This window comes from Zonotrichia albicollis, chromosome 5 (genome assembly GCF_047830755.1).
Source record: "Zonotrichia albicollis isolate bZonAlb1 chromosome 5, bZonAlb1.hap1, whole genome shotgun sequence".
NCBI lineage: Eukaryota > Metazoa > Chordata > Aves > Passeriformes > Passerellidae > Zonotrichia > Zonotrichia albicollis.
The window spans coordinates 27021774-27044524 of record NC_133823.1 but is presented as its reverse complement, the minus strand read 5'-3'; the positions used below and the strand labels follow the sequence as shown (position 1 = coordinate 27044524).

At 40.8% G+C, this 22751-nt stretch overlaps 1 protein-coding gene across 2 annotated transcripts in view; it reads right to left on the bottom strand.

The window, feature by feature from the left end:
- Window positions 1-21900, bottom strand: part of MND1 (meiotic nuclear divisions 1) — a 40890-nt gene extending 18990 nt beyond the window's left edge. The window contains exons 1-5 of one of the 2 annotated variants that reach the window (XM_074541155.1): window positions 21831-21900; window positions 19709-19774; window positions 18850-18907; window positions 17093-17241; window positions 48-122 (exon numbers count right to left, since the gene is read on the bottom strand). In XM_074541155.1, the coding sequence (XP_074397256.1) occupies window positions 48-122; window positions 17093-17241; window positions 18850-18907; window positions 19709-19774; window positions 21831-21833 (351 nt within the window). In that variant the 5' untranslated portion in view covers window positions 21834-21900. Of the gene's footprint in view, window positions 1-47; window positions 123-17092; window positions 17242-18849; window positions 18908-19708; window positions 19775-21007; window positions 21241-21830 lie in introns of those variants that run through there. The other variant, XM_005486353.3, reaches the window with a different exon arrangement.
- Between the last annotated feature and the right edge of the window lie 851 nt (window positions 21901-22751).

The following is a 22751-nucleotide window of genomic DNA, read 5'->3' as shown; positions in this document are numbered from 1 at the left end:
GTAGCATTATTTCCTTGTAGGATTACATTCCCCCCAAAGCAACTTACAGTATCTTCACGTCCAATTTTTGATTTCTCGATGCTTTTTTCTAAAGCCTCTTTTTTCTGACTGCTTTCAGCAAGCTAATAAAGAAAACAAAGAACAAAATAAAACTTTTCCAGTAACATTAAACAGAGCTATAAAACATGCATTAATATTAATGTATTTAAATAAACAAGTGAATATAGCTTTTTAAAATACATGTGTTTTAAAAAAAATAAAATTTTAAAATACATATGTAACTTATGTAATAAAAATAAAGACAAAATAAATACAAAAGTGCCCAAATATAAATCTGAGGCTCCGACCCACAGAGAAGAAATTACAGGAAACAACTTCAAGTATAAGAAATATTTATTCCTGTGGCACATAATCTTGTTATATACTGCATGTTCAGCATGGGACTAAAATCCTATTTCATACCACAATCTGGCATCTCTATGTAAAGGACCCCCTAACATGGAGGCTTTGGATCTGATGATTTCCTTGGGTCCTTTTCCAGCTGTCCCAATTCAAGGAAGCAGTGACAAAAGCTGCAGCAGCTCCACCTGCCCAGCTGTGGATACCGGTGTTCCCAAAGTGCGGTCTGCCACCGGCACAGACCCAATCCCTTTTACATGCTGATGAACAGAAGCCTCTGTCCAAAGGCATGCAAAGCTGTGGCCCCCTTTTACTGTGTGGCCCTTGCACTGTCAGAGCTCACAGAGATCCCTTCCTTCAAGCCCAAGACAGAGGAATCTCACAGGGCTGGTGTGAATAATCCTTCCATTTTTCTGTTACATCAGGAGAAATAATTTGCCAAGAGAGAGCTCTCTCCATTAACCTGCCACCCATCTTGAACCAGGCCTTTCCAGTTCAGTTGGCAGTTTTCCAGAGATACTTTGCAAACTCTTAAGCTGAGCAGGACTATGACTCGACCCTCAGGGACACCATACTCAGCATCAGACAAAGCACCTTAAAATATTAAATGAGATGAACAAGAACGAAAAAAAAATTCTAATAAAAAACAGTTACTGCATTGAAACCAACACAAAAGAGGAAAAAAAGAAACAATAGCATGCTTTTTGAGTACCCTTTGTTTTAGTTTTAAAATGAAAGCACCAATCAGTATACCACTATATCACAGTAACTGTGAAAAGAACAGCTGCCAGAGCTCAGCTTTTACTCTGCTCTACCCCAAGATCCCCCACATGAGTCCTCCACTTCTACATTCCCCTTCTCACTGAGGATCCCACTGAGTGCAAAAGCATTTCCAGATATTTCCTGCAATCTTCAGCCTTGATAATTTAACCGTATCACTAAAATTGTGCAGCTGATATAAATACATACATGCAACACAAACTGCACTCCTTTGGAGGTATAATCACTTCTCAATTTCAATTTAAACTAATGTTTGGTCCGTATTTTCAGAATACTAAATGTAAATGTATGATAAATATCAGGCAGAGCTTACTGCCACGTCTTGAAGATCAGTCATAACAGTAAAAAGAAACTCCATACTGGTGGTCCATAAAGATTAGGATACAGCCCAACTGCAGCTCACTGGGTTTAGTGGTTCCTTTCACAGCTTGATTTAAAAAAATAATTACTCTGTGTTCATGCATGTTTGAGCATGCATACAGACAAAAAGTCTCCTTTCTAAAAGAATGCTTTAGTTTTCTTCAATTTATATAGGAATTATACTAATGGTAAGACATAATTTGAGGAAAAATACATCCAGCTGTTTACTTGCTGCTCTCAGCGCAAGAAACCACAGAGGCAGCAAGGGTTTCACTATGTGGCTTGAAGTAGACCAACATCTTAATTTCGGTGGATAGTCAAAGAGTACTCCTTCCAGGCTTTCCACAAAATTCTTACAAGAGTAGGTGTGTTAGTCCCCACATGATGCCATACAAACAGAGGTACACAGTTCAGCAGGGGGTCAGTACTTAGATGCAGTTTGCAGTAGCGCACTAAGTCCAGGGAACACAAACCCCAGAGCAAGTCATTTGGCATCTCTGAAGGCAGGATTTCTCTGAAGCAAAACCCACAGAGGACAGAGAAGCCAAGGAGCTTACCTAGACCCTTATACTGCAAGTGCAAAGAAGCCAATGCTCTCTGCAAGAGAGGTCATAAAGATGTCACTTTCTCTGTTTATTTTTCATACTCATTAAGTTCTAAAGGAATGTTTCTGCTTTCTCTAAAATGGATGTACAGGAGGAGCTCTCAAGGAGTGCAAATCATAAAAGCCAGTTTACAGCATGGAAGCACCCAATGAGGCATCTTATCATTTTCTTGATCCTCTGTATGCCACATCATTTACTAATGCAAGAAACACTAATGACAAACTATGGGAGATAAAGGAATTTCTTAGATTCTGTCCTATACAACATGCAAGGTTACTGTGCCATGAGGTTAGAAGACCTTCCTTTGCCTAAAAGCAAAGATGATTTTTACATAATTTTATTTAAAATATTACCTTCTTAACTCACAGATTTTAATTGCTTGGGTATTTTCTGATTTTTAAATTATTCTTTAATTATTATTACACTTAACAAAAAAAATATTAAATAAATTGACACGTCAGCTCTTTATGCATTATTTTGAAGTCATGGTAGTTATCCTCTATAACAAATAAATCTGAGGATACAGAAAGGAAGAGCAGAAGGAGGCAAGATATAGAAAAAACCCTATCAGAGGGGAAGGATTCAAAGGGTGAGGAACAGATGGCCAGGGTTTGTACAAAGAATCTATGACTATGAGAGAAGCAGAGAGGCCTGGATGGAGAGGTGGGAACACAGCTGAAAATAACCATAATGAAAGAAGGAAAGAAGCAAGGATAAAGGAGTCAGAGGAAGGAAGGATACACATGATACAATACTTAATTGAAAGGCAAGTGCAAATGGCAAATGACAGTTTATAGGGCATTAAAAAGAAAAAAAAAGCAGAATATGCAAACATTGTGTATGTATGATAGCAGACAACCACATCTGGACAAATACAGTGACTTACTTTCCCACTCACCAGCTGTAGAAAAGCCTGATTGCAAAGAAGCACAGTAGCAAATGGAATATTTCAATCCTTGGAGCAACTTTCCAGGGGAACTGGCAAACAATTTCTCAAGGAACATTAACCACTCTGAGAAATCTATTTCCTGCCAAAAGCAGAGAGACCAGTCCAGAGATAAAGATACTGTGTGCCCTCTATGTTTCTTGAGAGACATGTCTGGGCTGACACTGGAACAACCTTCTGCCACAAGTGTAATAGACCAGCTGTGGAAAAGAAGTACAGAGAGATTCTACTCCACTACAAAGTTTCATGTCTCCTATCTGACTGCTCTGAATCAGCATATGATTAAGCAAGATGCAAGAAAGCAGCAAAAACATCATCTAGGGGAAAGAAAAAGGAGAGGAGACTAAATAATTCAAAATTAAGAAGTTAAAAATGTTCTCCACAAGAGCATTTTCTTGTTTTCAAAACACAGTGGGAGCCTGCAAGAAGACAGTTTAATGAAGAAAGTAACTAGCATCTATAAAACAGGAGAGTTGGGGAACAATTTCTTTAGTTTACAGACCAGTATGATCAATTAAATGGCCAGTAGCCTTAGACACTGATACAATCCCAAGTGCCCCCCAAAATCCCAAAAGGGAAAAATCACTCAAAGGGATGGTATTTCCTACTCTGCAAAGGTATCACAATGTTTAGCCAGACATGTGTGCAGCAGTTTGGGTGTGCAAAGTGCTGTGTGCTGGTGATAGCACTAGCTCCATCAGGGAACTTGGGGTCTGGTTTGTATCAAAGAACACAGATTAGACATATTCACATCATTTATAATCTAGTATGAACACATTAATAGCAGGGCTCCCCTTCAGCAAGCCACTGATGTGCATTTGGAAGAGGAATGTTTAACCCCAACGAACAAGCGCAGCAGGTTTCAGTTCCAGTCTTTCTCAAAACCTGCCTGATAAACTTATATTCTAGAATAAAAAACTACTTTTTTTTTTTTTTTTCTCCAGCAAAAGTTTTTGTTGGTCCTATGCCATCTGATTCCCTGTTTTTAACCACTCTAACCACCAGTATCCCACAAACATGTAGCTTGTCTCACCAGCATATTAAAATATCTACAAACCCAGTATAAGCCATGCAAACCCAGCCCCTGAGCATGTTCACTGGCCAAGAATCAAGCCAAGGTCTCACATGCTAACCACCAAGAGTGCTCACAGCTGTTAACTCACTGTCATTATGGTCTGAAAAAGAAAAATCATCTGGTTGGGTTTGCTTTCGGCCAAACACTCAACCAAAAATGATATTCAAAACTACTGCTCTTGTGAGCTCCACTCACTGTGGCACTAAAGAAGAATTAAAGACATCAATTTTTTAATCATTTCTAACTTGTAAAGTTATTTGCTTTAGGTTTGAAGCTCACTGTGCCTTGTTTCAGGCTAAAGGCAAGGCTAGTTGTCTTTTGGTTAAACGAAAACAGTTCAAGAGGTTTAGGGTAACATTAAGCAGTAGATAGGTGTATTTCTTTTCTATGGGAAAACCAACTCACTACTGAAAACCTTAAGTAGAATTGACAGAAGGTATGGAAAGAAGGTACTTCAAAGCATTCCTCTAGATTTTAAAGAAAGATAGAAACAACTGAAGCTAAAAACAGACTAATAATATATAGAGAGGAAAAATGCAAAGATCAACAGCCAAAGAACAATGACATGCAGAACTGCTTTCTTAAGTACACCAAGCATACAGCTACTCCTTTTACATACACAGTCCGAAATCCACACTTCCCAGAGTTTCCAAATACATGTAAGCAAACTTTGCAGCCAGCTAATCATGGAGAGCCCTCCCGTGACCTGCAGTACTGTGGCCTCTGCTCTGATCCCAGGATGTCCCATATCACTCATGAGATGCCATTTCTCCCTATAACCCACCCAGGGAACTGAACTACAGCAGGAGCAGCCACCAGCTCCACTGGGGCCTCAGTGAAGGATGTGATAAATATCCCATTAAACTCTCATGAGGCACAAACAGCAAACATACACTCGCTACATAAATACAACTGAGATCTACTTTTTTCCTTATCTTTTGACATTTGTGAAAGGAAGAGAAAGCAGCATGCAAGGTCTTAACCTGAGCCACTCCAAGTCATTTCCGCAACATGAAGTAGTGATTTATATTTGGTGGGAAATAGAAAGAGCAACTAGGACTCTGCAACAGTTCAGGAAATAGAAGTAAGAACAAGAGTAGAGATAAAGCAAGATCAAGTAAGAATTTTTAACTCATAAACTGAAGAAGAAGATTTTTTTCAGCAAGAGGACATCATAAAATGGAAGGAAAACAGACTGTCAAAAAAAAGAATGGAAGAATTAGGGCCCACCACATTTCTGTATTCATAAAAATTTTGTTTTTAAATACTGAAATATAGGTATATTGGAAAAATGTTCAAGAACTCTCTTCTCTTTAAGCATGATATAAGTTTTACCATAAGAAGAATTTTAATGCAATCTTTGAAAGACTCAATTCAAAAACTTGGGAGAGAATAGGGAATAAACTTGATTTTCTGGAGAAAAAGGATCACATAATTGGTCATGTTGGAAGGGACCACAGTGTCATCTGGTCCAATGTCCCTGTTCAAGCAGGGTTGGCCTAGAGCACACTGCACAGGATTGTGTCCAAATCGTTCTTGAATATCTCCAGTGGTGGAGACTCCACAACCCCTCTGGGCAACCTGTGCTGCTGCTTGGTCACCTGTACAGTGAGTGAGCTTATTCCTCCTTTCAGGTAGAACTTCCTGTGCCTCAGTTTCTGCCCAGTGCCTCTTGTCCTGTTGCTTTGCACCACCAAAAAGAGCCTCAATCCATCCTCTTGATAGCCACCCTTTTGATGTTTACACACATTTAGGAGGTCTCCTGTCAGTCACCTCTTCTTGAGGCTGAACAAGCCTGGCTCCTGCATCATTTCCTCATAGGAGAGATTCTCAGACCCTCAACCAACTTAGTAGCTCTTCACTGGACGCCTCCAGGAGCTCCATGTCTCTCTTCTACTGTGGAACACAGAACTGGACACAGAACTTCAAATGTGGCCTCACCAGGACTGAGCAGAGGGACAGTATCACTTCCCTCAACCTGCTTTTTCTAATGCACTCTCAGGAAACCATGGGCCTTGTTGGCCACCTAGGCTGGCTCACAGCACACAGCTGGCTCAGGGACAGCCTGCTGTCCACCAAGTTCTCTGGGTCCTTCTCTGCTGAGTTGCCTTCCAGCAGGCCAGCCCCTAGCCTGATGCATGCTGTTCTTTCTGCCTGAGTGTGGGACCCTGCATTTGTCCCTGTTGAATTTCAGAAGGTGGCCAGATGTCATTTTAGATGGGACTTGGCCTTTCAAGTTTCATCTCTACTTCTCCTGACCACCTCTCAATACTCACTCCAAGTGGCCTGGCCTTGCTTCTGTTTCCTGGTAACTTTTTGCTTTTGCTTGAGTAATGACAGCAGTTCTTTATTCATTTATGGTGGTTTGTTTCTGGTGCCCTTGGCCTGACTCTTTCTCATTAGAATGCATCATTCTCAAGCTTGGAGGAAGGGAGCCTTGATCATCAACTCTCCTGGCCTGCTCTTCCCTGCAGAGCCTGGTTCCCATGGGATTCTTCCAAGAATATCCCTAAAGAGGCTAAAGTGAGTTCACCTAAAGTCCATGGTCATCATCTTGCTTGCTGTCCTGCTACCTCTTCATCCAACACTGAACTCCACAATCTTGTGGTCACTATAGCCAAGGCTGCCCCCAACCTTCACATCCCAACAAGACTTCCTTGTTGGTTACTATGAGGTCAGGCAGCACACCATTCCTAGTGGGATCCTCCACCATCTGTGGCAGGAAGTTACTGTCAGTGCTTTCCAGGAGCCTCCTGGACTGACTGAGTATTGCTGTACAGCTTCTCCAGCAGATGTCACAGGGCTTAAAAGTTCCCCACAAGAACCAAGGCCTGTGACTGTGAGACTTGCTGCTAATTGCCTGTAGAAGCCTCATCCCTCTCCTCCTCTTGATCAGGCAGCCTGCAGCACATTCCCACAACAGGGTCACTCTTTCCACTCTGCTCTTTTATCCTGACCCATAAGCTCTTGACTCCCTCATCATGCTCACTAAGACAGAGCTGAATACATTCCCTTTCCCCCATAACACATCATATTTGCTATTAAATGAAAGGATAGTACATTGATTATTTTAAGTAAATAACACTTGCTCCAAAACATCATAGTATTAATCCTACCAATGTGTAAGTTCTGTCTTTAAGAAGGACTGAAGAGATAACAAGTGTGAATTTTTAAGTTTAGCACTATGAATTTGTCAGTGATTAAAAAAAAGTATCTGACAGTAATTGAATTAAATGAAGGGTTTTTTTCAGGGGACTAAACTGAAAAAATACCTGACTCTCCATACAACTATTTGACAAAGCACTACAAAGACTCTCAAAAACTGGCAATTCTTAAGTTAGATCTCTGCACTTACAAGCAGTATTTCTATGTTTTGCTAGAGTATCCATGTGGGAAAAACTGATTTACTTGCCCCTCCCACAAACACAATTCATTTTACATTTCAAGATAAAATTTAGGTCTATAATCCTGATTTACTTAACATGCTATCAGATGAGAGTAAGCTGAAATATCATACAGTAAATTAGGCATGGCTCTGTTCTCAGGCCATGTTGAATGTGAGTATTTGGTTTTTTTCTGGCAAATAAAATGTAATGTGGGATATTCAGAAGAAACAAATGAGAAATTCCCCCTCCATAGGAACCTTCACTCATCCACATGAGGGTTCAAACGTACAAACCTGATATTGTTACCTGCAATTATTTTAAAAGTATTACCATACAGCAAGTCCCTCTACATTAAAAGTATTTTAATGCAATTATTTTCCATCTTTTTAGATTTGCCATAATAATTAAGTTAATTTAGAGAAAATGTCTTGCCAAGAGCTTTTGTTTTTGCTTCATTCATTTGCAACACCATTTGATAAGTAGTGGTTATGCAACAAAAACTAACTGCTCGAGGCCAACCTCCTTAAAAGACAAAAGGTGAAAGAAACAGTTGTGCAGGCTCAATGAAAGAACTGAATTTCTGTGGCTGCTTTCAGAGTTGGTGTAATTGGCACGACCTGAGGGACAGATGGCTGTCTACTCAGATACAAATATCAAGTACGCCCCAATCAACCTAAAAAAACCCCAAACCAACAAAAAACAGCTGAAACACCTCATTCAACATTGTTTCACAAATGCAAGAAATCTAATAAGGAAAGCTGAAAGAACTTCAAAAGATATTCACATGACTGACAGAACTACAGAAAATTTCCATACCTGGACATGAAGGATATGCTTGTTACTGAACATTAGGGTATTTAATAAACCTACAAAGTCCAGGGTAGGTTAATAGGCCTGTCCAAGGCAGGAAGAACATAGAAAGATATTTTCCCTTGGAAAGAAAGGGAGAGGATGAAGAGAAGTTTCAATTTTTCCCTGAAGGGTTTTTAAAGATTGCTATCTGAAGCAGCTGGACCATACACTGACAATGCCTTCAGGGACTATGTAGAGAAAGGCACAAGTTAAAACACAATATTCATGCAATACTCCCCAAGCTCTCATTCTGCTTAAAGACTTTAGAAACAAAATCAAACTTTATTCCATAAACTTCTAGAAATGCCCAAATTCTACACTGAGATATTATCAGTAAAACAATAAACCTTAGTAAAATACATCTATCAAACTTCAGAGTTTTGACAGCAGTTTTACATACTAACTCTTTATGCCAATTTTGTCATTTTAAAATAATGCTTAGACAGATCACCCAGTCATCTCCAATTCTTGATACAAAGAAGAGTCTTTCCATGTGTTCAAAAATAATGAGCTGTTTGGCTGTGACAAGAAAGACCTTTTCCTCTAAAGCCTCCCTGCATCAAAATAACACATTTTGGTCTTATACTCTGGGTTTTTTGTTTAGTTTTTCTTTAATTTTATTCCTTTCAGAAGAGGAAAATTCTATGAAGTGAGACTTCTATAATTGCTTGCTGGTAGCTCATTTCTACATGCATGTTCATTTTCTAAAATAAAATATGCTATATTAATTGAATGAAAAGATTTTAAGGTGAAAGTCAAAGTTTACATTAAATAGGACTACAATTCAGTGTCTCCATCAAATCCAGCTTTGACAGTAGTATTGGCTGTCTATCATTAGGCTGGAAGCTTCTGGCCTTACAGTGCAGGCAAATTTCCAGACAGCACAGAACATTTAAGCCTTTCAAGTTTCTTGGGATGCTGGTTATCTGCTGATCTGCTGAATGGCCATTCCCACCCACCATGCTGACCATGGGGCACAGGGAGATGTGCAGGGCTGTGTCTCTGCCAGACCTGATTGGGCTTCTACAGTGACAGCCCTGTTTTTACTTCCAGTCTCTTTTCATTTCCGATTAACAATTTCAATGCAGTGCCAGGAATAGAGCCAGCTAGCAAACCTCTTCAAAAAGGTAAACTGCTTAATGATATTACTTAAAAAATTCAGTGTCACACACAATCCTGTTTGAAAAACCTAGTGGTCTTCCTGCACTATATCAGAATAAATACCTTTATATCCTCTTTAATGTAGCAGGAATCTTCCTTCAAACCTACATAAAAATTTTTAGAGTTATTACAGAGACAGTTTTAAAAACAATTGCTCTTAAATCATGTCAATTTTACCTTATGCTCATCAAAAAGCAAGGAAAGGAAAACCTACACTTCACAGTTGCCATCAAGTTAGTTATATATTAACAGTAAAAAGAAAAGCATGAAATTCAACTAATGAACACCAAATAATGAAGTTGCTTAATTCCAACAGAAGCCTCCAGAGGACTGTATTTTTAGAAATCTGCCATGACAGCAGTAACTAAGCATACCCTCCAGGGCTTTGTAGAATGCCATAAAACATAGTTCCAGAAGGCTCTAATAAGCTACAGCATTAGAAGAGTTGTCTGATGGACATTTTAGGACATAGTAAATGCACAATCATTTTAAGATATCACCATTATTCAAGCGCAAGATGCAGAAGTAACAAAAATTGTGGACTATTCAAATAAAATTTTATTAGCATTTTCCAGGGGACTAATAGAGGGAATAAGCCTTACAGGATCAATGAACAAATGGGCATAGATGTAATCAACATATTGACAATGTTTAAATTATGCAAATTCTCAGCCTCTTGCCCTTATTGCTACAGCTCCCCTTGGATGGTCACACCATACCAGCTCTGCAATAGGCCATTTCTTTATGAGTCTAGTCCTTCAGTTCAAATAAAATGTACAGGTCAGTGAAAGCCAGAAGGCTGAACATGGGAAGGCTCACAAATTGTCTCTGTTGGGAGAGTAATTACTATGCAAGAGAAATAAAAAAAAGTGAGCCGGCACAGAATGGAATCACCCAGCTCACTGGGGCTGCAGACTATCAAAATGGTCAGGAAAATCCAAGGAAGAATAACTCACTAACTAACTAAGTAGAAAGCTAAATGACACATCATCAAATAAGAGGGGAAAAAAGGAGGCCTAGCATGCATATGGGAAGACTATTCTAACAGCTTAGCACACTGGGATCCTGCCTACATATTACAGAGCAATAGAATGGTAAGGGTTGGAAGGGATCTTAAAGACCATCCAGTCCCAACTACCTCTGCCATGGGTAGGGACACATTCCACTAGACCACACTGCTCAAGGCCTTATAATGGCATTAAAAGAATGACCTCTTCAGCCATCACAATTTTACTTTTCCTGGAAAGGAACAATTTATTGCAATTTCTGCAACCTAATAAAATTAAATTGTAAGCACACGTATGTCTAAATTACTAAATGAGAAAAATGTCTAAATAAGTAATTCCTAATATAAGTCACACACATTAGTTCTGACTTCTGGTTCTGCAAAGGTACTTTTCTGGTTTAGAGGACAATTCTTTAACCATACTATCTACTACCTAAAATTAATAAAATATATATGAAAAAGATAGTGCTAAGCTTTCTAAATGTATTACAGCAAAGCTTCAGATCATGATAAACCCTAAGACATTTTATGCCCACAAGTCCTTTTTTTTTCAATAAATAGACAAAGAATTTTTAAAAACACACTGAATACAGCTTTGCAATGGATAATGTGAAAATATTACACTGCAAAAATAAACTGTTCTATTGAAAGCATTAAGCCATGGATTCCAAAGGTGTTGCACATGTACCTCTAGGAATAGCTCATCACTGCTGAGAGGCAAAAAAACCCAAATCAGTGAGACCTCCCCTGCATTCAGAACTATCAAAGGCTGAAAACTGCAATAGTGACCCGAGGTGTGTGAGCAGCTCTGCTGAGAGCTGATGCTGCACCATCTGCTGAGGACATTTCTACAAAGCAATGCCAAAAGTTGCTCCACAGAACTGGGTCCCACAGGCTCTCCCTGCTGATGCAAAGCTCCATCTGGGACACAAAACTTGTCCAGTGTCTACAGCAGCATCACCCAACTTCAAGCACCATCAGGCTTGCTACTCCTCACTGCAATCTGTCATCTCCAGGGATTTGTACCTCAGTTCAGGATTGGTTACTTCTAGCCAGCCACTGCTGAGCACTTGTACTTAACTGCAGTCCAGGATCAACCTCCAAACCATGTGGAAATACCCCAACAACTGAGTCAATAGGATGAAGGAGGAGGCTGCTCACACTGGAACAATGAGGACAGCAGAAGTTTCCTGAGCTTCAGTCAGTGGTCTCAAGCAGACTTATTCAGCAACTTTCCAGTCACAGTATTTAAGGAGGAAAAATATATCTAAAAGTATAGAAATAGACCAAGCTGCATCTTGAAAGAACTTTCTGATGGTTAAAACTCAAATTTTTTTTGTGTGCATTCTAAATAAACAAGGTTCTGTTCTTTTACTTATGTTGTCAGATATCTTCAGGAGGCTTCAAGCCAGATTACTCACAATATGAATATTTTTTTCCATTAACCATTTTCAAACAATGTGCTTTCCTAACATAAGCATTTCCTAATACAGCATTCCCTTCATTTTTTTTTTTAACTAAAATAAATTCTTTCACTTTTCATATTTCAATGCTTATTAGTACAAACAACTTAATACATATGAAGTCACTTGATTTCAATAAGTTCATTCCTGGCTGGGAGGTGGGGTTTGTTGGGTTTTTTCTTGGGTTTTTTTTTTTTTTCCAAACTAGCTGGGAAACGTGAGTCAGGATGTACCCAGTGCAAATTCTCTCCTTGGTTCAACATATGAGTCATGGGAAGTGAAAATCCCTCCTTTTACCAGCCCTAGGGCAGGGACTTAAGGAATGAAACATCAACTAATCTTTTCTACCTTAACTAACAGTGGCCCAATGCAAGGCTTAGTGGGAGAAAAACACTGCCAGCAACTCTCAAGTCTCTTGGTCATGAGTACGTTGAAGCAAGCACAGGGAACAGCACAAAATGTCCATCCTGTATCCTGCTCTAAAAACATTCTGTTCCATCTCCTTTGCAGCTCAAGGTGACACCATTTTGCTCTGAGCTGGAAGAGCAGCTCCAACAGTTTTGGCTGTTAAACTTTCCCTTGCAAAAGCCTCGGAACACATAAGATTAACCCACAAGAGAGCAACACCATAAGAAATCAGACAAATAACAACACAGTAAAATGAACAGTTTTAAATGGAACAGTGAAATGAGCACCACCACACTGAGGAAAGAAACCAACTAATTGTTTTCCCACGCTACACAGTGCTAACAGTACTGTCAATAGTTACACTAACAAACACAGCATCTTTGAAGTGCTTGGTATTTCAGGTCAGACTCAAGTGTTTTACCCAAGACACAGATGAAAAAATGAAAGAAAATCTAAGCTTAATCTGTTTATACTAAGGCTACATCAGAAAGATTTCTCTTTTCCTCAGTCACAACTGTTATACCAAGAATAAACATCTTGTTTTGTCAAACTATAACTGATCATAGGTAACTCCAGGCTTCTAAATCCAACAGACAGAAAAATATTATAAGAAGACCACATCATTTCACCTTTTCTTAGGGAAGGAAGACTAATCCCCCAGTAAAGCTTCAAAAGTTCCCTTTACAAGCAAGGCTTAAAATTTTCTCCACTTATTAAAATTGTTAAAACATTATTTCTCAGTCCACACCTTTGCTCTTCTTTCACCACCTCACACCTGTACCCAACCTAAGCAAATGCAACTTCCACATGCAAACAAACCAAATGTGTGTATAAACCCATCTCCCCAAAATGCAGCTTCCAACATATTTCACTTTTTTAGTGGTCTTCTTCACAGATGCATAAGCATAACCAAGAGGTGAAGAATAAGCACCTGACAGAAGGCACAAACCTTTAGGAGCAACCACATCACTGCAAAACAAATCAATACAAAATCCAAAGGGACCTACTTAGCAATTCTCACTGTGGGAGCTATTGGAGGAAATAGTTCTAACAGATGCTACACAAACTAAAGATATTTGCTATCCTTGCTTTTCAGAAAAACAGGAAGAGGCCCAAGCAGTAACTTGGGGTTAGAGGGCACCACCAAGATACTAATTAGATCAGCACAAGATCTGCCTCATATGTAAGTCAGGGATTAGTGCCCCTCTCCAAAAACCTGCCTCCACAAAAGCAAGCCAAAAGATGGGGTCAGGCAGGGAAGCTGTCAAAAGAAACTTTAGCATTGTTTTTAACTGTGGTATCTCTGCACACTGATCATGCAATGAATCCTCCCTGGAAAAAGTCTGGTGTATACAGCACCCCTGTGAAGTGCAGCTTAAAACATCCAGACAAAACTGGCTTGATCTTCATTATGAATACCAAGCCAGACTTCTTTGCTTCTGCATCTCCAAGATGGGATGTGGCTTAATAATCACTAAAAAATCTGAAACAAAAAAAAAGTTTCAAGAACAGCTCCTTAAGCAGCCTACCACAATCTCAAGTTCTGTAAAATGCAGAATGCTATGAGCAACCTGGCTGTAACATTCTGAAGTACCAACACATGCAGGCAAAAGGTCCTGCAGCAGGCCCAACTTGTCAAACATAAGCCTCAGTGCTGTGAATTAGTAGGGGAATTTACATCATGAAGCAGCCTGTTCTCTTCTTCCACATTATTTCCAAATGACAATTTAGCACTTGGGATCCCTCCTTTCCCTTGACTATTTACCCATGCCCTCAGGAAACAAAGATAATGCCTCCTGGGAAAAAGCCTTAATTGCAGCATGAACTGAACTGCTGGATTTTGAAAGATGCTTTAAGTAAGGCAGCCTGATTCTGGCTTTTAACTGCTCCACAAAGAGACCGACTCATGCAGCTAACAATCAATGTGGACAAGACAGAGAGCAAACACATCTCTCAGCATGCCACGAGCTCTGTATGGCAATGATCAAAGACAAGCAACATGCAACAGAAATGGTACAATAGCTGACTCTTTTCCTCTGCTTTGTATGTTCTGACAAGAAGCTTTGTAATAGTCAGTGACTAGATTTAGAAGTCCTTAAGAAAATCTGTATGCATGCACATCAAGAAGAGTACAAACACCAAAAGAGCTAATTTGAACTCACAGACAGAACCTGTTATCATCTTGTAAAAATGTTCAGAGAGCTTTTCATTGAAAATGCCACCTTTCCACTGTGTCAACAGAGAAGTCACTTTCAGCTAGTGAAAATGCTTTTCTCTGAAATGCTGAAACATTTCCAGTCTCATCAGAAAAGCAAGGTAATGAAGAGAAGTACTTTTGAAGAACTCATACCATCATCTAAAGAGAGCTCTCATACCAACAAGCCCAAATGTCAGGGGCAGGGCTTGGTTTGCAAGTAAGGTTCTGGTAATAAAACTACTTCTGGAACAGTTTCATATTGCAGAATTGTTCATATCAGAACATAGAAATAGCATCACAAGTCAATAACTACATGCCTATTACACTTTCATAATAATAGATATGTTTGTTTAAGTGAAAGTACATTTAAAGCAGTTCAGCATATTTTTGTAGGCAATTCCTGGGTATTTACCATGGAGCACATTAGGCAGATTCTGCAAGACATTCCAAGGAAGATAGATATTCATCAGGGTATGCCAGAGACCTGCTTGACCAATTATGTTCAAAATTCACAATGGGACTAGGCCCAAGGGCAAGGACAACAAATACAACTCCTCCTTTCAGCTACTTGGCTGTAATATGGAGCATGAGCAACAACAAAAAGGATCCAAGAGCAAATAATTTGCATTCGACAAAACAGTGGCACCAGGGAGTTTGGTGAACAAAGCAAGAGTTTTGGAATGCATTTGTTCAGTTTTTCAGTTGGCAATTTATGTGCTGGCAGAGTAAGCAGCCTTGTCTAAAACTACTGTGAATGTACTAATAAGTTGAGTAATTTTACTGGGAAGTTCAGTTCCAACTCAGTGCAGAGTTAAACTAATCTGTGCCAGACAAATGAAACTCCACTGGAATAAGAGCCAGTGCATTGTTACTACCAGTCTATAAAAATTAATTTAAGTCCAGTTGTGCCAGGTTAAGTCCATGCCTGAAAACAGTAAAACCATATTCAGCTAAGTCAAACTCCCTTTTCAATTCAAGATGGGGAAAAAAAGCATTTTTCTTTTGATTATTTTGATATAACTGTATAAATACAAAGAAACAGCTGAAGTTGACAACACTGTACATAAGGCAGCAATGCCTGAGATTCATTCAGAGCTATGCCTGAAGAAAATAATGGCTGTAAAAATGTTCAGATGCTACCAGTAAATCTGCATTAAATCAAATTATTCTTTGAAGAAAGAACATAATGCTGAATAATCACAGGAAGAGTTGGCAGTGCTGCAGTACAATCACACCACATGGTCTCAAAAAGCTCATTTGTTCATCTTGTTACCATATACTCCCATTGCAAATAAACTGATGAATAGATGCTTTCCCACTCCCATTAGAAGCAGAAAGAAAGACAGTTCCCAAAAAGTAGGAGAGAACCAGATGCACAGAACAGCGATGTTGCAATGAAAGATGCCCTGCTCCTCTGAAGAGGAGCATCTCCTTCCCCTGTCCTCTGCCTTGGCGAGGTCTCCTCAGAGTGCTCTGCCCTGCTCTGGGGTGCTCAGCTCAAGAAAGACAAGCAGCTCCTGGAGAGGGTCAGGCAGAGGGCTATGGAGACAAGGAGGGACTGGAATATCTCTCTTGTGAGGAAAGGCTGAGGGAGCTGCACCAGTGCAGCCTGAAGAGATGACTTCACAGAAGACAGGGGACCTTATCAATACAAATACCTTAAGGGCAGGTGTCCAGAGGATGGAGCCACACTCTTTACAGTGAGGGCCAGCAAAAAGACAAGGGGCAACTGGCACAAACACAAAGATTTATATAAGTAAGAGAAAAATCTTTTTTCCTTTGAGGGTGACAGAGCACTGGAACAGACTGCCCAGGGAGGTCATTGACCCTTTTCTGGAGATACTCCAGATCCACCTGCACATTATCATGTGCAACCTGCTCCAGGTGAACCTGCTTTAGCAGGGAATTGGACTAGATCTCCAGAGGTCCCTTCTAACCCCAACCATTCCTTGATTCTGTGATTCATGACCAATTTGCTCTTTTCTCCTGCTAAAAGTGCAGTATGGGATTACAGAAGTGCTCACAAATTAGGCCACCAATAAAAGCAGATGAAAACACAATGGCCTAAGTAGAAACCATTGCCTCATCTACTCAGATTATGCATTCCAGCTGGCATCACTTTGATTACCTCATGATAGCCTACCTTATAGAAAAGACACAAAAGCATGCTACCTTTGAGTCCTTAAATGATGCTTTGCTTCATGACTAGCATGCTTTCAGCAGCAAGTAGACAAGTAGTTTTCTCAAGCTCCAATAAGAACCTCCAGTTTTCCTGAGGTAACAGTAAGATAATGACAATGCCACACTATGAGTGACAGAAAATTCCTATAGTAAAATCTGTGTGTGTGACATGTACATTTGTATACGTGAGAGATATAAACAAAAATGACAAGGGGGTACAAGAAAAAGCAAACCCATTCAGATAAACAAGTATTTTTCATAGAACAGATTTACCTGAGACTCTAACTCCTCCAATTTACGCTTCCTGGCATGAAGAGCTTTACTTGGGAAAGCCCAGAAATAATTGGAAGTTCCAATTCTATCAGTGTCCACCATGCCATCATCAACAAGGCTCTGCAGAATCTCTTTCACTGACATCGAGGCTAATAAAAGCAAAAATGTAAAATCAGAACTGCATAGCAGCTGGACTATGGAGAATTATGAATACCACAAAGTACCATCTACAATCATCTGTATTGTCCTCCAGTGTCAGCTAGCTGGAAGATTTCTCAAGGACAACATGCTCAAAGCTTCACTGGAAGGGATGAATCTCTCTGAAACCAGCAGTTTGCTCCTAAATGCTGCTATTCTGCACATCTGCTACCAGATGTTTGCAAAACACTGCTCAGAAGTATTGCACAAAACACATGCATGTTACACTACAATACCATAACAAATCCATGAGAGGCACCTGAGAAGTTGTCCTGCAGTCTTCATTCTAACTTGGATTAACTAAAGTTTCTTGACTGAGAGTGTAATTACATTTCACTTTGTAATGGAATGTATGCAGCAGCATACAGCTCACAGCAGCAGAGGCACTAAACCATCTGTCTACAGACTCAGGAAGGACAGATTCTAATTTTAATGATATTCACTTCCAATACAAAACATCATTTACACTCACAAGCATCAACATTTCTGAACACAACTGACCATTTCCTTTCAAACCTGTGGTATAACTCACCATTTTGAATTGGTACCTGTTCAACAAAGCTAAGTAGTTATGTTACCCTCAGGTGTTCAAGATATAAAGACTCTTGAGCTCAATCACAGGTTTTGGTACCTGATGTCCAATTTCAAGATTACAGGGGGTCCCATATCTTTTGGAAGCTATAGGCTGGATGCCAGGATGGGAGCAGGTTAGTAATTTTTCTTTTCAGAGAAACTGGGGCATGGGTTGTGTGGCTAAATGCCTTCATATGCAGAGACAGGATGAATTTGGACTATTCAAAGGTGTTAATGGCTTTAGAAACTCTAAACTCAATTTTACTGCAAATTACAACCAAACACATGCACTGACATACCAACCAAGAGAGCACCACATCTCTTCAGAAGCCCATGAATGCCTCTGTTAGCTGCTGACACAACTGAAAAGCTCTGCTTTGTGATATTCACATCTGCAGTTCTCTCAGCAAGTTCATTTACTCTTGCAGTGCCACCAAGATAAGCTGGAGAAGGACAGTGGTAACTACACAAACATTAAGCTTTGCCTCCCTTCTGTCAATGAGCACAGAAGGAAAACAAATAAGGAACATACAAAACAATCCAAGAGCAGAGACAAATCCTCTTGGACCTAATCCTAAACTAATGGATCTCATCAGGAAGGCTTTTATAGAAAAGACAAGCCCCTTCTATCTATAGCTGTCCAGCCATTTCTGGAGGAGAAAAGCTCAAGAGCACACTACCCATGTACATTTGGACTAGGATTTTAAACATTTGTGATATTACAGGCAGATATTTAATACCTGAGTGCAAGCAATGATTTCATACACTGAAAGTCACTGCAAGTCACACAGCTCAGAGCCTAAGCAAGCCCCCCTCCCATGTCACTTTTAACACCACAGCCCTGCCACTGACCAGTCTCCCATTCTAGCTGTATTTTCCATTATTAAAATCACAAACCTAAGATTGTAGCCAGGAAAATTTACACTGCAGGACTTATCTCAAAAATGATTTCTTGCTCAAGAGAAATAAAGTTTATAAACACTTACTAATCCCTTTTTCTTTTGGAGCAATCTTCTCTAGATCCTTCAACTGGAAGACATCTTTCTGTGCAAAACATAAAAGACATTTCAGTTCCAAATGACAGCATCATCTCAGCCTGAGTGTTTTTTACATTAAATCAATGCCAACAAAAGCAAGTATGAAATACATTGTATGCTTTGGTTTTGCTTGGGAAATAGCCTGCATATCCCTCAATAGAACTGGAACATTCTGAGAATTAAATAATAAGAAAAAAACTATTATTGTAACAAGGCCTTCTCTTTCCTCTGGTGATCTGAAGCCATCATATTTAATTTCAAATTAGACTATAAAGCCCTTAAATCCCAGGTTAGACTGTCAGCACAGAGACACCACATTGCTCCAGTACTCAAGTGTCACAGTATTTTTTCTAAAAAGTAAAACATGGTGCATTACATGTGCCACCAACACAACTGTAGGTCAGCTTTTGGATCTCCAGGTTTCCTCTCCCCAGGGACCCTTCCCAACTCTGCTCTCAGTTTTTCTAAAGCTCAGATTTCTTTCTCTTCCTATAAAATGCAGTGAGACACTTCCTAATTGCCTGCTGTCCCTTCTTATGGTAACAGACTCAAATGAGAAGATGTCCATAAGTAGCAGATGAAGAATTTAACATCACCTGTGCCTCTTTATTCCTTGTCCCCCCCTGGGGATGGCCACCTGATCAGAAGTTAAACAAATGAAGTTTTGCCCTGTAATTTTCACCCTGATGTCACAGGGCATCAGTGAAATGCCTGCCAGGATAAAGAGTTCAGCTACACCCACAGTTAAGCTCCTTTGAGGACCTGTTTTCCCATCAATGTAAATGCAGGACAATTTCAAGTTACTTACTGTTTCAAAAAAAATCTCCATCATGCGGGCTCTCTTCTCTTCAAAACTCAGACCTTTTTTCTTGGACTAGAACAGGGGAAATAACAAAAAACTAACCAAGACATTCAGTCATCAGAATTACTATGTGCTCAGAATTCAAATCTATTTATCTGTAAGTTATGTCTGACATCCTTTAAAATACCTGACCACCAAACCCAGGCTTTCAGATACACTCCTTTGCAAATAATCTCTACACTAAGCTCATCTATGAAATGGAGGGACCTACCTTTAAGTTTGGAGCCAGCCATTCACATAACCCAACCCCACTCCAGCCTCAATGCTCCTTGACACATACCAATCCCAAAATATGTATTTATACCAAACTCACACAAATGTTTAATAACTCTTCCAAAGATAAAAATTACCTTCTGTTTGGTTTAGGTTTTTTTAAAACTGCTTTCTATCTTGTGATATGCATACAGTAGTGTGAGCTGTAGGCCATTCAGGGTTTTTTTAAGGAGTTAAAGAGCATTTTGAGGTATGCCCTTCTTCAAAGGCCCAAACCAACTTCATAATTTCAAGGTCACATTTTAAAAACCATGCTGCTTTTATTTCTTTTCTCTCTGGTTGTGTGACCAAGCATCAAGTAATTTGGGTTGAGCTACAAGCAAAAGGCAGAAATGGCTATTCACAAACTGCTATCAACAACACAAAACTGAGAAACAATCTCCTCTGGTCACTTTCAGAGGTGCTATTTTGATATGCCTCTTATAAAATTAGGATGTAAAATATTTCTCAGAGAATTGGAGTTTTTTAAATAGCATTTACCATAATCCTCAACAACCCAAAAGCAGCAGCCACAATTGGAATCTGAAGTTTCCCCTTGCCCCGCTCTGATTCATACGCTGTGTGCAGCTACAAAAAAGGGAAAGGGGGATGGAAACGGCCAAATAGGATGTTGGCAGAAAAAGGTCTCATTTTAAAAAACAAACAAACAAACATATTGTCACCTGTAAATCAGTGGAAGTGGGTAATAACAAGATACTTTGAGAAAGACATGGTTATGTTTCCAAGTTTCCAACAGAAAGGAGTCAACACTATTTTTACTTTTTAATAGCAGCTTCTTTTTTAGAAAGAACACAATCAGGCAGCACATAACACTTAAAAACATAACACCAAAAGCAAAATGGCCAGATTGATTTACTTTTAAAAAACAAATGTAAAAGCAAGCTTATGCAGCTGCAGTAATACATAGACAGGAACAGAAGCAATTCAATATTATATGTCACAAAGAGCACCATTATTATTTTTTTAGGTCACCTCTCTCCTCTTTCAGCCGTCGATACCCTAGGTCAGCACTGCTGCCTCCTGCGATGTCAGTATATTGCAGGATGAGCCTGAAGCTGCCGTGAGCATTTAAGCAGGAGCACGAACAGAAAGCAGACGGATTTAACTTCCACCTCCTGCTTTCTCCAAGAGCCTTGCAGACGCCGGGAGCTGCAGCAGGAACCAAACCCGCAGGCGCACGACGGCAATGGAAGCGGCGCTGCTGGAGCCGCGTGCTTGCAGCTACGCCCCTCGGGCGTCAAGTGTCACGCGGCCACTCCGGCAAACAGAGCAAAGCAACGAAGCTAAAAGCACTCTCCGTGGAGGTTATTGACTTTCACGTTAATTCCCACCTCACTGGCAGGCGTTCCCCACCACAAATATTAACCATACCACGGGCATCCCTTTCGCTACCGCTGCCGCGGGCAGACGGAGGAATGCGGCGCTGTGAGCGCACCTGCGATGCGCTCTGCCCTCTCCCACCTCCCCAGGCTCAGCCTGGCCACACCTGGGCTCCCGTGTTCCAGGGGGGAAGCAGCGGCAGTGCCCACCCCGAGCCACAGCCACGGGGCTATGGCCGCTCCTCCGGGTGCCGGCTCGTTTACATCGCTCTTCAACAACCCAAAGGCACGGCCCACGCCGTGCTGACCTGCACCTCCCGAACCGGTCCCGTGGGGCCTCCCCGGAGCGGGAGCCCCGCTCCCCTCAGAGCCATCGGGGCGGGGGGACAGCGAGGCGCGGGCACCGTCACTCGCCATCACCGCGGGCGCCCGGGAAGGAAAGCGGGGCAAGACGGAGGGCGGGCGGCCCCGCTTACCATGTTGCGGGCGGGCGGCGCGGTTTGATTCCGGCGCCACCGGGCGGGAAGAGGCCGGCGGGAGGAAAGGAGGGAGGGAGGCCGCGTGCGCAGCGCCGCCTGCCGCCCGCCCTGCCCCGCCCCGCCCGGCCCGGCCCGGCCCGGCCCGGCCCGCGGCCCTCACCGCCCTCACGGCGGGAACGGAGTGGCCGTGCATGGCACCGTGTTTTCGGCCGCTGTGTGGATGCCTCTTTTTAAATTTTTTTTTATTATTTGTTCGTTTGGTTTGGGTTTTTATTTGTTGGGTTTTTGTGGTTTGTTTTTTTGGTTTATTTTTTTTTTAACCGTAGAATAGAACTGAGAGAACAAAAAGAACATGATAACCGTGGTCTAACGCCACACGTATTGTACTGTACGAAAGGCCTGTCACAGGAGCCACGGGATGTGGAAAAATAAACCCTCGCTGCCCGTGGAAAGGAAGGGCCCGGCCACATCTGGTGTTGCTTGGAGCAGTTGTTCCTTGCGATGACTGTTGTAGCAACTTTAATTACTGACGGCTTGCTTTAATTATTATTCGTGTTGTAAATCACTTTCGTTCAGCTGCAGCAAGTTGTGGGAAATTGCTTTGCAACAGCAGTGGCTTCATATCTGCCATACTAAGTCAAGAGTTTAAATGCAAGCAAATGAAAATGTGCAAGGTGAGATGTTAAGGCAGTTCCTGTGAATATTTTCAATGCCTTTTGCAAGGTGACCCCTTCCCTGAAACCTGATGTTTTTCCAATGATCCCATTCCTCATTGTGTGCACCAGTGTGTTACTAAAAATGAAAAGCAAATTAGAAAAGACATTTTTAATACAAAGCTTTTTGTCCTTTCTCATGTGCATCACATTTTCAGCTTGCTAACTCAGGACTAAATCTATTGGTACACCCCCTCATCTGCTG